This window comes from Alosa alosa, chromosome 20 (assembly GCF_017589495.1).
Source record: "Alosa alosa isolate M-15738 ecotype Scorff River chromosome 20, AALO_Geno_1.1, whole genome shotgun sequence".
Lineage (NCBI taxonomy): Eukaryota > Metazoa > Chordata > Actinopteri > Clupeiformes > Clupeidae > Alosa > Alosa alosa.
Window position 1 is genome coordinate 17,406,238 of NC_063208.1, and position 13,413 is coordinate 17,419,650.

At 41.6% G+C, this 13,413-nt stretch overlaps 1 protein-coding gene across 4 annotated transcripts in view; it reads left to right on the forward strand.

Annotated features, from left to right (window-relative positions):
- The window catches only part of khdrbs3 (KH domain containing, RNA binding, signal transduction associated 3), a 119,985-nt gene that overhangs the window by 50,721 nt on the left and 55,851 nt on the right, over positions 1-13,413 (forward strand). For all 4 annotated transcript variants that reach the window (XR_007192049.1, XR_007192050.1, XR_007192048.1 and 1 more), the window contains exon 3: positions 10,729-10,845. Coding sequence is in view for 1 of the 4 variants with exons in the window: in XM_048230141.1 (XP_048086098.1) it covers positions 10,729-10,845 (117 nt within the window). In the remaining 3 variants the exon portion in view is untranslated. The remainder of the gene's footprint in view (positions 1-10,728; positions 10,846-13,413) is intronic.

Consider the following 13,413-nt stretch of genomic DNA (forward strand, 5'->3'; position numbering starts at 1 on the left):
GAGAGCGAGAGAGAGAGAAATGAGTTTTCTAATGCCCGTTGGGGTGGGTCTTGAATCTGATGACAATGCCATGCTGTCCCTGAATCCATTATTCAATCACCAGGAAAATGCGACTCCGCAGACATTGTCATTCCGTCAAAAAGAAACACAAGAAACGCCCCGCAACCAACTCTTTTATTCTCCAGAAAGAATTTGGCAAACTTTCTGGCAGTGCATTACAAAAACAGTCCACCAGATTATCCAAGTACCCTTCATTTCAATACGTTAGGATGAATACCTCGTAATGATCTTGAACACACATGCTCTCTCTCTCTCTCTCTCTCTCTCTCTCTCTCTCTGTGCCACCTTGCCCTCGGCACTTGATGAAAGTGTTATTGGCTGAAAGTGAAGCACTGATCAAAGCCTTTTTATCTGAAATGATGGTGTGTGCGTGGAAGACCCCCTCGCCTGTCAAGCGCGCTTCCCGTGCCAGGTGAAGGGTGGCATGGGTTGGGTGGGGATGGCAGTCAGGTGGAAGTGGTGATTGGAGCGGGGGGGGGGGGGTCTCATCTGGAATGGGGCTGGCAGATGGTCCTCCATAATTCAGCGGCACTTTTCAGGGATGGCACCTGAAAATGTCAGACATGCACAACAATCACTTTCACACTCTCTGATCATGAATTATGCACGGGCATTTTCATAATGGCAGCGATCTTTGAGGATTAGGCAAAGACAAAAATCAAGGCACAAAGTATCTCAACCACTATCACAGCACACACTCCATCATAAATCATTCATCTATACTGTATAGAGTATTTATGAATCATTTAAGCAGTGTTTATAAAACATGTATAATCTATCACTGTTGACAGTGTGTTTTTTTTCTGTCATTGTGTCGTCATGTTTGGATTATTAGCACTCAATTTGTAACAAACATTTCATAGGTAAATGATTCATATTCTCTATAGCTGTATAATCTAATCAAGATGTCTTTTGTGTGTCTAATAATCCATCCATCGCTTATTACAATAATCCATCCCCCAAGCATCAGTCATTATTCTTCATTATCTCTGAATAGAGACAAGTAGCTTTTTGGGAGGGCTTTAGGAAACTCCTTGAAGGAGCACCCAAGCTGCTTGTTGCAAGGACCTTGTTGTGGTTGGATATTTTAGGCTGTCGTGCTTGTTGAGTCCTCCAACTCCCATCTGCTTTAATCTGTGTCCGTAGCTTAAGTGCTCGTCGAGGATAAGCTTGCTCTGTTTTGTCAGGGAAATGGAAGATGCCTCCAAAGCGACGACCTCCAGACAAAAGGCATCGCAATCGAGCGGCTCGAACAGGAGGGACATTTAGGGAAGAGAGAGTTTGCAGAGCTCTCCGTCGACTGAGAGACTTTTCAGTCATTGATCAGCATGATGGAAGAACAGACAGAGAGAGAGAGTGAGAGAGAGAGACAGAGAGAGAGATGGAAGAAGAGGGGACATTTACAGACGAGTACAAAAAGGGAAGAACATTATTTTTTGCATATGGATGAGATGTGCTATGCTTTTTAAGCTTTCAAGTTTTCTTTCGTGGGCTTTGCATACTTTAACGTGATGCAAAAGAGACACCTTAGAAGCGGATTATGGCAAGCGAAGACAAAGGAAAAGTTAACGGAGAAGCAGGGAGCTAATTTCCCAGAGTGCCTCTGTGTCAAAGGGTGGGGGTTTTGTTTCCAGCACTTTCCCCCGCATCACCTCCCTTTGCAATTCTGCCAGCAGAACCTGAGAGGAATAAGCCACCCTGATACAGAGCTCCTTCTCAAAGTGTGCACATAATCGCCTACACACACACACACACACACACACACACACACACACACACACACACACACACACACAGAGTTACACAGTAACACTAACTCCAAGGCAACTCATAACACACCGACAGAGAGAGAGAAAGTGTCACAATAACTCCAATGTTATTTATGCATCAAACACATGCACATACACACACGCACACACACACACACACACACACACACACACACATTCTCGTGTGTGTGGAGTCGTGGTTCTTAACCTCCAAATGAGAGTTCTCTCCGTCTCCGTCTCCCTCACACAGCGCTTCAGAATGCTTTTCATCCCGTTGTCGGGGACGACGCTGTGCTTACCTCAGCAGGATCGCGGCCCGCCCGTTCCCCCCTGAAGCCAGGCCATTGCCGTGGAGACGCTTTAATGCATGCTGGAAATGATGAAAAGATGTTAGATGTGTGCCTCTCTCCCACCCCCTTCGGTTAGGTGTGATTAATGTCCCCCCCCCCACCTTTCCATCGGTGTTTCCAGACTTTTTAATCATTCACATCGCCTGCACCAACTTCCTCTCCTTCTTTTTCTTCTCCTTCTTCAGCACTCTCTCCTCTCCTCTGTTTCTGGATCTCATTCTCTCTCCATCTCTCTTGTTCTCGGTTTCTTTCTCTCTCACTCACTCAGACCCCACCCCCACCCCTACACACAGACACATGCACACACACACACACACACACACAGGCACACTCATCGTTTTCAAACTCATACCGTTCTCCATATATTTTCCCCCACGGCACCGCACCACTCTCCTCCCTGTGCCCACCATTTACCCTGTCATGTATTCAAGCTGGCTTGGGTACTTGCCTCTGTCTGAGGTTGAGTGTATCCCATGCCGTGTGCTACCCCTGTTTACTAAAGTCACATACATATCCATGAGCAGAGTGTGACCTGCTCGCACACTGTTAAGCACCCTGTTAAATGCGCCCCATACATAACACATTACGATCAGAGAGCATGCATTAGAGGCAGTCGTCCGTAGGGTGATTTAGGATCAACATTAAATCGCTCTCTTTCAGTCATTTACGGGCATTATGTCCCACTTAGACATAAGCCTCGAGGAGGCCCGCACTCTCAATCTGCCTGTAAATAACCATGCTCTCCATCAAATAAATAAATACCGATGCTGGCCTAAATGCCATTCCAATATCTGGAGCTTGTATTTTGAGGTGTCTCCCTCCACAGACAGATGTACAGTGCATGGACAGCATTCACCATTGTCATTTAGGATATTTGTTTTTTATTCTTTTTTTCCATTTACAATATGTTACTAGCTCCTGCAATCGCAAACTGATTTATGTTGCAAAGAGAGAGGAATAGACAGTGCTGAACAGAAAAACAGGAATATCTGAAAAGTCCAAAACATCATGTAGTGTTTATAGTTATAGTACCTAGCTTAGCCCTGTTTGTGATATCAGGGCACAGACGATCGAAAGTATCAGCGAGTACATCCTGGCATATATTGGATGTTCTAAATGTTCTAGTAGAGTTGGGGAACTTGAGGATACAGTCTGATTTTGAGGAAAGTTTATGATGTTTATGAAGTATGAGATGTATCTTTGAATGAGCATGAATAGCAATAGGTCCCTCTGGATATTCCCTACAGATGTTGGAGTGTTTCTAAGATTGGATATTAAACAATAGGAATATTCTATCTCTCCCTACAGGCTACAGCTAAGTTTGTTAAGTGGCTTGTAGACCCAATAGGAGAGCATATTTCAGCCACATCTTACTGCTAAATGATTTGATGAGCATTACTTTTTTCCTCCCTCACTCCCTCTTTCTCTCTCTCTTGCTGTCTCTGACTCTCTGTGTCTCTGACTCTCTCTCTCTCTCTGTGTCTCTCTCTGTGTGTGTCTCTCTCTCTCTCTCTCTCTCTCTCTCTCTCAATTCAATTCAAATATGCTTTATTGGCACGACAAATCATAATTACAAAATTATTACATTTTTGAAAAAATACAAAAAAGTAAATAAGGTAACACTTTATTTTAATGTGTCGCTGTTACAGTGTACTTACCTAATTAGGTACAGTGTTACAACCTGTGTAACAACATGTACTATCAGGTACTATCATTGTAATTGCATAATGTATTTGTGGGTACCTACATATAGTTGTTACATTGTAATACTGAGTGCTTTTACAAAACTTTGCCAATTTGCCTAAATTTTCATCAGAGGCAAAGAGCTGACCTGAGACCTGCTGGATGGGGTAAATCGGGTCATGATAGATTTGATATACAAAGCATGCTTAGCTCCAGTCAAGACCTCATCGTCTTCAGTGTACATGTAACAGCTGTGCTGCTACAATCTTGTTACTCTTTGATACAGTGGAATAAACTGGAACAGGTCTTGTCTTGGAACAGGTCTACTAATTCACATGTACTGTGTGGTGTAACAGCAGACATGTTTCAACACATCAATTACAGGATGCATGACATCATTGACAGGATGTATATAATATGTCCATGTAAGTACTTAACTGGTACACTTTATTTTAATGGGTTTATTCCACTGTACCAAAAGAGTAATAAATGTGTACCAACGCAGTTGATACATGTACTACAGGATGTAGGGTAATGGCAGACATATTCCAAGACACCAATGACACAACATACATGTAATATGTAATTGTAAGTACTTAACTGGTACACTTCATTTTAATGGGTTTATGCCACTGTATCAAAGAGCAATAAGTGTGTACCAACATAGTTGATATATGTACTATGTAGTGAATTAGTAGACCTGTTCCAAGACATTGAATCTTCGATCTCAAAGAATTTTGGATATATAGATTGGAATTTTGGATAGAAGTTGGAGCGTATTTCTTTGTAGTTAGGGCAGCTAGTGAGGAAGTGTAATTCTGACTTATTTTTTTTTTTTGTCACAGTTCACACAAAGTCTGTTTTCTTTAGGCAACCAGGTTTGCCTGTGTCTGCCTGTTTCTATTGCCAGACAGTGATTGCTAAGCCTGTATCTAGACATTGTTTTTCTCAAGTTGGTGTCTCTTACAATTGTCAAGTATTTTGCTAAATGATATTCCCTGTTAAGAGTCAAATAACTTTGTAGTTTACTTTGTTTGGTAACACTTTACTTGATGGGTGAGCTCATAACACATTCATAGCAGCTGTCATAAACTGCACATAAAGCATTCATGACTCATGAAACAGACATGACTCAACATTCATACCAAACCTTTTATGAATGTGGAAAACAGAACGATGACAACTTGTCAAAATAAAAGTCACAAAGCAGCATTGCCGTTTAGAGCCAATATTTTGTAAATATTTCATGAATATCGAAGTCTACATCGAATGTCACTTTACTATACAAGTTGTGAAGTATTCATAATCACTGAATTTAACACTGGGAGGTAAACTAGCCTACATTCAGCTGACCCAGTATTTGTGTAACCTGGAACGGTTGGACATTCCCAGTAGCAAAGATGAGAAATCATCTGCAAGGTATCATAAAACAAATACATTTTTATGAAACAAAAATTATTTGTTTGACCATGTTCTGTCTTTTTTGGCACTGGAGTAGCCCATTGACTCAGATGTGACGGATCAGGTAAGAGGTTCGAACAAAAACGGCAATGCTGCTTTGCAATTTTTTTACTTTTATTTTGACACATTTTTGTCGTTCTGTCTTCCACATTCATGAAAGGTTTGGTATGAATGTTGAGTCATGTCTCATGAAACAGTCATGAATGCTTTATGTGCAGTTTATGACAGCTGCTATGAATGTGTAATGAACTCACCCGTCAAGTAAAGTTATACCCTTTGTTTTTCTGTTGTTTTTGTCCAGTATGTGAGATATTTTTCTTTCTGGGTGTTGATAATTTGGTTGGTATTTATTCTTTCAAGAGGGGTGCCAGTGTCCTGAGGCTGAATAGTGATGTTAGTTCCATTGGTTGTTTCTTGCTGGAGCCTATGGACCAACTGGATGAGGGGACTCTTTTCTGTGTTCAATTCTTGGCTCTTTAAGGCTTTGAAGTGATAGGATGTGGGGTCGCTTGTTTTTAAATGTTGCCAGAATTTGATGGCTCTCTTTTCAATTTTTAGAAGGAGGGGGAACTGGCCGAGTTCTGCCCTGCATGCATTAGTTGGTGTTTGTTTCTGCATTTTTAGAATCTTCCTGCAGAATTCTGCATGCAGGGTTTCAATTGGATTTTTGTCCCATTTTTCAAAATCGTGGTTTGTTAGGGGACCCCACACTTCACTGCCATATAGAGCAATGGGCTCAATAACCGATTGGAATATTTTGAGCCTAATTCTGATTGGTATTTTAATATTAATAGATTTTTTTATGGCATAGAAAGCCCTTCGTGCTTTTTCTTTCAACTCACTCACAGCCAAGCTGAAGTTTCCGTTAGAACTGATTTTCAATCAAGTTGTGTTTGTTTCCCTGGCAATTTGTTCTCTTTTTGAATGTTAATACTTTAGTTTTTTTGGTGTTTATAGGCAGTGCCCAAGTCTGGCAGATTTTTTGCAGTACATCTAGGTTCTGCTGCAGGCCCTCTGCTGTTGGAGATAGCAAAACCAGATCATCTGCAAATAAAAGAAATTTGATTTCGGAATCATGAAGGCTGAGGCCAGGTGCTTTTGATTTTTCTAGTTGGTTTGCCAATTCATTGATATAGATGTTGAAGAGAGTTGGTGAGAGTGGACAGCCTTGCCTCACGCCCCGCCCTTGAGTGAAGTATAGCTGGTTTGCTTATTTCCAATTTTAATTGTGCATTTATTTATCGAATACGTTTATTATGCTGTATGTTTTGCCTCCAATACCACTGTCAATTAGTTTCGAGAGTAGACCTTCATGCCAAATCGAAAGCTTTTTCAAAGTCTTTTTCAAAGTCTTTTTCAAAGTCTCTCTCTCTCTCTCTCTCTTTACTCTCCTCAGTGCTCTTTACTGTGGGGACCAGCCCACTGGAAATGTTTGGAAAGGCTAGCGTTGATGCTGAGAGCCAGCATCACTTCCTTCAGGTGGAGGAGGCCCGCATCTAACAATTCAGTAATCAGAGAACCACCACTCGGGGGGGAAATCGAACCCTTGATTTACGACTGATGTAATGTAACAGAAGAGGCCAAAGTTAACAGCAAATGATAAAAAAGAAAAGCAAAAGAAAAAAACTGTTGTTCTTGTTGCGCTAGCAACTCCAAGGTCACAAATTAATTTGCGAGGCAGCAGTCTCCAGAAATGTAGGTCTACTTCTCCCTCTGTGCTCTGGTAGTTGCTTTGGGTAAAACTGTTCTCTTGACAAGAAACACAAGAGCGGAGGGTTCTGGGCAGAGTCGCATTAAAAAGTACATGCAGAATCTCAAACGATGACCCGAGGGTGGTCAGAGATTCTCTGTCCAAAGTTAGATGATTTTGCAGTGATTTGACTAACAACAGGCTTTAATGAGTTTGTGCCTTAAGGTGCGCTTTTATGAAAGTGTAATGGAAAGCTAGTTTTGTGGGGTTTCAGGGGGCAGTGTGAAAGGTTGCGTGTTTAATTTACTTTGGCTAAAGGAAGGACTCTGAGTACACTATATGCAAAGCAGACATTCATGTGGAAGACGAAGAACCAACAATACCTGTCTCCTCATACAATGTAAATGTCCAGTGATTTTGTTTTTGTCACAGTATAAGTATATGTATATATACTGTTTTGATCTTGTGAGGGAAATTTGGTCTCTGCATTTATCCCAATCTGTGAATTAGTGAAACACACTCAGCACACAGTGAACACACAGTGAGGTGAAGCACACACTAATCCCGACGCAGTGAGCTGCCTGCTACAGCGGCGTTCTGGGAGCAGTGAGGGGTTAGGTGCCTTGCTCAAGGGCACTTCAGCCGTTCCTACTGGTCACGGTTACAAGTCCAAAGCGCTAACCAGTAGGCCACGGCTGCCCCAGTAGTGCTTGTATAACAAACTCCAATAATTACCGGTATATTAATTATTATTAGTTATGAATAAATATTAGTATTGATTGCACAAAAAGATATTAAAAGATATATAAGTGCCTCAATTCCTCGCACTGGCAGAAGGGTTGCAGACGCCCGCTATTAATAGCCCATATGGAAAGCAGGCCCAAGTTACAGTCAGTAAATATTATCCCAGATGTGTATTTACACGGGGGTGTGTGTGTGTGTGTGTGTGGGGAGGGTAAACAACAGGTGTCTTGTCTTTGTAATGGTAAAAGGGAATAACGCCCTTTCCTCTCACTCTATTTGTTTACTGTAGGTATCACACCCTCACTGGGGTATTTAAATATTCACCACCCGGAGCGTAACATGCTATTACCATGTGCGCTAGGCAGCATATCATTGTATATCACCTCTAGTGTTAATTTCGTCAGACCAGACGAGAGGAAATATGTTCGTCAACGACCTTTTTTTAATGACTAAGACAAGACGATGACGAGACGGCAGTAATGTCCTGAAACACTGACTAAGACTATCTTAAGATGCATTATTGTTGACGAAAAAAAGACGAGACTAAAATGTTTTGCATGAAATAAAAACTAAGATAAAATCTCTTTCATTTTCGTCTACAAAATGAGAAGACAGAATATCTAGCTGTTATGTTTTCAAAATATTCCGAATGAGTTCATACGCAACATCTTTCCTGTAGGCTAATCTACGTGTTGTTGCTGCAACCCTGTGGCTGCAACACGAAACTACATGGAACAAGAACACTGGAGATTTCTGCAAGCTAACTACCTAAGCTTTATGCCACAATGCTACATACCCAGAAGTTGAAGCTTCTCTCATACAAATTAACATCCCCCAGAATGTCCATACGAAAATGTTCATCATATAATGTCAACTATTTAACTAGTTAGACTGATGATGCAAAGTTTGCTAGCAAGTAAGCTAATATGGAAAGTTCGCTAGCAAGTTAGCTATGGCTAAGATGGAGAGTCTGTTTGGGGAATGTGTTGTGTTTGGGCGCATATCGCCATCTAGCGAGGTGGAGTAAAACATTAATACTTTGGCCTATTACAGTGTTTCTCAAACTTTTTCAGTTTCAGGACCACTTAACTAACCCTAGCCAAAAAAAAAAAAAAAAAAGATTAGACCTACTTCAACAGTAGCCTATAATTAGTCTACACAATAGGCCTACTCACTGAACCACCTTGCTTATTGTCTTTGCACTTTGCTTATTGTGTGAATTCATACTGTATGATTTAAACTGGCATATCTTACATAGCAGTGTTGCAGAACTGTTTTTACATACAAGTTGGTTCAATATTGCAAACAACTCATCTATATTATATTTTACCACGTCTGCTCGCGGACTACTTGGGATAGCTTGCGGACCACCCCGGACCACACTTTGAGAAACACTGGTCTACGAATATGACAGTGGTCCAGTCAAATCTTTTACTGTCTATGGTCAAATCCCAGCCGAGCTATAACTGTAGCTCGACTTACCTGTGCATGTAAACATACTGACTGACAAAAAAAATCAGAATGAGTAATTATAACAGACGAAAGTAGCCCTGTGGACACACAATATTGTTGGAAAATTGAGATGTGTGAAACACTATTTGACTCAAATGGTAATCAGAAATAATTTGTTATAAAAAAAGACTAAAATGTGTTGACTAAAACTGACTAAGACTAAGATACCTTTAGTTTTCTTTTGACTAACAAAAATGATATTTGAATGACTAAATATGACAAAGACTAAAAAGGACATTTCGTCACAAGACTAAGACTAAATTAAAAATAGGTGACAAAATGAACACTAACCTCTACACTGTTTGTTTGCATTGGATTTGTTGCTGCACTGGATGCATGTGTGTGTCACATTTGTTTTAACTGAAAGGGGAACACTGCCATATACGTGGAAAATATGTGAATATGGCAGTCTCAGCACCTCATGTAGGTCAGCAGATCGGTCCCAAGAGTTGTGCTCTCACAGCATCCAGTGCTGGCATGGACATGGCCATTCATGATGACTTCACTGGTCAGCAAGAGAGCATTTTTCTGTCTTTTTTCTCTCTCTCTCTCTCTCTCTCTCTCTCTCTCTCTCTGTCTCTCTCTGCCATGGTTAATTAATGGCCTGAAGGGCAGATTGAGACAGCAGCACAACTCACCTTTAAGAGGTACCCGTGAACAGATAAGTGTGGCATCCTCTTCCTCTATCCACTCTATGTCATTCTAACACTACTTGTGTCTCTCCTTCTTCTCCACATGCTCATCCTTTCTTTCTTTCTTTTCTTTCTTTTTTCCCCTCAAATTCTCCCTCACTCTCTCCAGCACTCTTTATCTTTTCTTATTTATCTCTTCACGGTTTCCTCTGTTTTCGGTTTCTCTCTCTCTCTCTCTCCGTCTTTCTCTCTCTTCCACTGACTTACAGAATCCAGTTGTGCCTGTGTGATTTATTCCGCTCGTGAAATCTTGAGTGGAAGTTCAGCGAAGACTGCTGTGTTCAGCCTTACACTCCTCTTGTCTGTGGATAAAACAGTGCTTTTTTGACAGTCTGGTTAAGAAGGGTGGATGTTTAGATGTTGCAGACATTCATATGTGTGAATAAGTCATGGAATGAAGTTGATAATTGCATAAGGAATATAGAATCCATATGGTTTATTAAGTTTTTTATAGAGGGTCTCCAAGGACTCGACAATGTAAACGACATGCAAGTACAGAGAAGTATGCTTCGAAATATGCTTGATTGAACAAATCACTGTCAACAACAGACAGTGTTTCTCTCATTAAAAGAGAGATGGGGATGGAGGTAGCTGCTAATGGTCTTTTTCATCCCAAGAACACATGCTGGGAGTTCTCATTATGTGACTGGGTTGGACTCAAATGAACTGATTTGATTTCCCTGGTTTCTGGCACCTCCGCTGTAGCAGTCAATCACTGAAGCTAACACTTTCTCCTCCTCTTCCTCCTCTTCCTCATCTCATTGCAGTTCAACTTTGTGGGCAAACTGCTGGGCCCGCGCGGGAACTCGTTAAAGCGGCTACAAGAAGACACACTCACAAAGATGTCAATTCTCGGCAAAGGATCCATGAGAGACAAAGAGAAGGTAACCGGCCCTGGCCTGCTGTCTGCTTGTTTTGTTTGATGTGCTTGTTGTCTTTCTCTCTTTCTCTCTTTCCCTCTATGTCTTTCCTTTTCAATCAGTCATCTTCAGTCAAGCTCAACACACTCTTTTGTCCCTCTCAAGCGATGGTCCTGTTGTTCTCTCACACACTGTATATATGCTCAGATGCTCATATCCTTCTAATGATCTCTCTCTTACAATATTTCTGTCAGATGTTCTCTCTTTTTCTTTCTTTCTTTCTTTCTTTCTTTCTTTCTTTCTTTCTTTCTTTCTCTCTCTCTCTCTCTCTCTCTCACCACCACCCCCACAGCATCTCATTCTCATTCTCTGGGGGCTCTCTGCTTGACCATTCTGCTTGTCATATAGCAGACTGCGAGAGAAGCATCATGTGCACCCCCCTCCCCTTTGGTGATGGACGCAGGCATGTGGTCGGCGGGGGAGGTTAGCGATGTGATTTTTCTCCTCGGCGAGGCTTTGTCACTAGTGATTTGTCGGCCTGCTGATTGTGCTGCGTGCCCCTTATGTACGCTGGCGGCGGCACCGCTGCCCCCCGATCGCCAAGTGCTGCGCTACGTCCCCCGATCAATGGGGCCTCTGATGACAGATTGCGCCGCTATGTGCGCTGTGCGCTGGAAGGATCGCCTGTCGCCGCCAGGCTGCTGGTGTAAGCAGACGCCCCCCTAAAAAACACCGCAGAGCCCCAGAGGTGCTGACACCTCTCTCTCTCTCTCTGTGGCCAGGAGGGGCCACTCCATATCTTAGTCTCATAGCGCCAGGATATGGATACTCCGACAACCTTCCCTCACACAAGTCTGAATGTGTCTAGATAAGAAGAAGGAGGAAGAAAAAGAAGCTCATTTTTGTAGCAAGAGCATCAATATAGAGAAAGGGAAGCACAGCATATCAAGTGAGGGACGGCTTATGAATACTTTCCCCCAAAAAATAAATAAATAAATAAAACTAAGCAACGTCAATATGACTTCCTATATTCTGACTGATTCAAGGATATGTCAGGGTCAGTAGAAGATTTGAGGAGCAGAACGGAAGATGTAGAGAATCCAAACTGCACATGCTTGAAGCCCCTATACTTGTCAAGCCCTTATAGGAGAAAACACAGAAAATATTTAACACGTGTCAGGTGCCAGTGTTGGCGGTTGCGATGCTCCATGTGTGATGCTCTGTATATTCTGAGCCTCTTCTACAGTATATGGATCGAGTATATTGATCAGATGTTTCAGGCTTATGTCAGGATTCAGAGAGTCCAGGGAGATGTGATGGAATCATAAGGACAGCGGCGAAGCTGACTGACCCTCTCTGTGTTAATAGGCCTGAAGTAGGATGGGGTATATGGAGAGTGTATGGAGTAGAGATGAGCACAAACACAGGCATTGATTGGGATCTCTATTATAACATCACCAAGGCCTTTGTGTGCCTATACTCTAGTGTTCCCATATATCTACTGTATGTAGCCTACTTAATCAGATGGAATGGTCAGTTGCAGTTGCACATGATTGGTGAATGTTGAAGAGAACTGGTTGAACATTCTCTAAACCCTAGTAGTGTTTTATGGACAGGTCTTCAGGTGTCAACACGTTAAGCCAGTCAGAAATATGTCAAAGGTTTTTGGACCCCAAATGTTGGCACCATCAACTCCAGAATTATTGGCACCTTTGGTAAAGTTGACTAAAAACAGATATAATAAAATATCTTTTGATTTATTGTAATCTCACAATGAAAACAATGAGGAAAAGTCCAATCTTTAAGGGAAGCAAATGTATTCTGAGAAAAAGAAATATTATGAAGGAATACTATTGTTAACAAAACATGTTGCCCACAATTATTGGCACCCCTAGAAAATCTCCTACTCCATCCAAAAGTAGGGAATGGAGTATGATATTTATTTTTGCGGAGAGAATGTGCAGGACTGGGCGGTGGTCATACTTCATCCAGATCAAAACAAAAATGCTTTACTGAACACAAAATCAAGCTTAGGCCTTTGTCATCTCAATCCCCTGATCTAAAGTCTGTAGAAAAACAGTGGGGTGGGTCAAAGAGGAGAATGCACAAGTATGGACCTAGGAATCTGGATGATCTGGGGAGATTTTGTAAAGGCAAATGGTCTAAAATCTCTTGCTTTGTATTCTCCAACTTTATGGGGTCTCATAGGAGAATATTACAAGGTGTTATATTGGAAAAGGGAGGCTTAAAAAGGTTTTACAAGCAAGGGTGCCAATAATTGTGAGCGATGTGTTTTTTTATATGTATTTCTTTATGGAATTTTCCTTTTTTCTCATAATTAATTTGCTTCCCTTCAAGGTTGGATTTTTCCTCATTGTTTGCATTGTGAGATTACGATAAATCACCAACAGATTTTATAGCTGTTTTTAGTCAACTAGCAGAGGTGCCAATAATTCTGGAGGGTACTGTATGTTGTTTACTTTTCACTTCCCAAAGCCTCCAGTAACTGGTCCGACCTATCCTGCAATGGAAGTGGTCAATTGGTCATGAGTACCTGAGTAACAGCATCTCTCTCTCTCTCTCTCTCTCTCT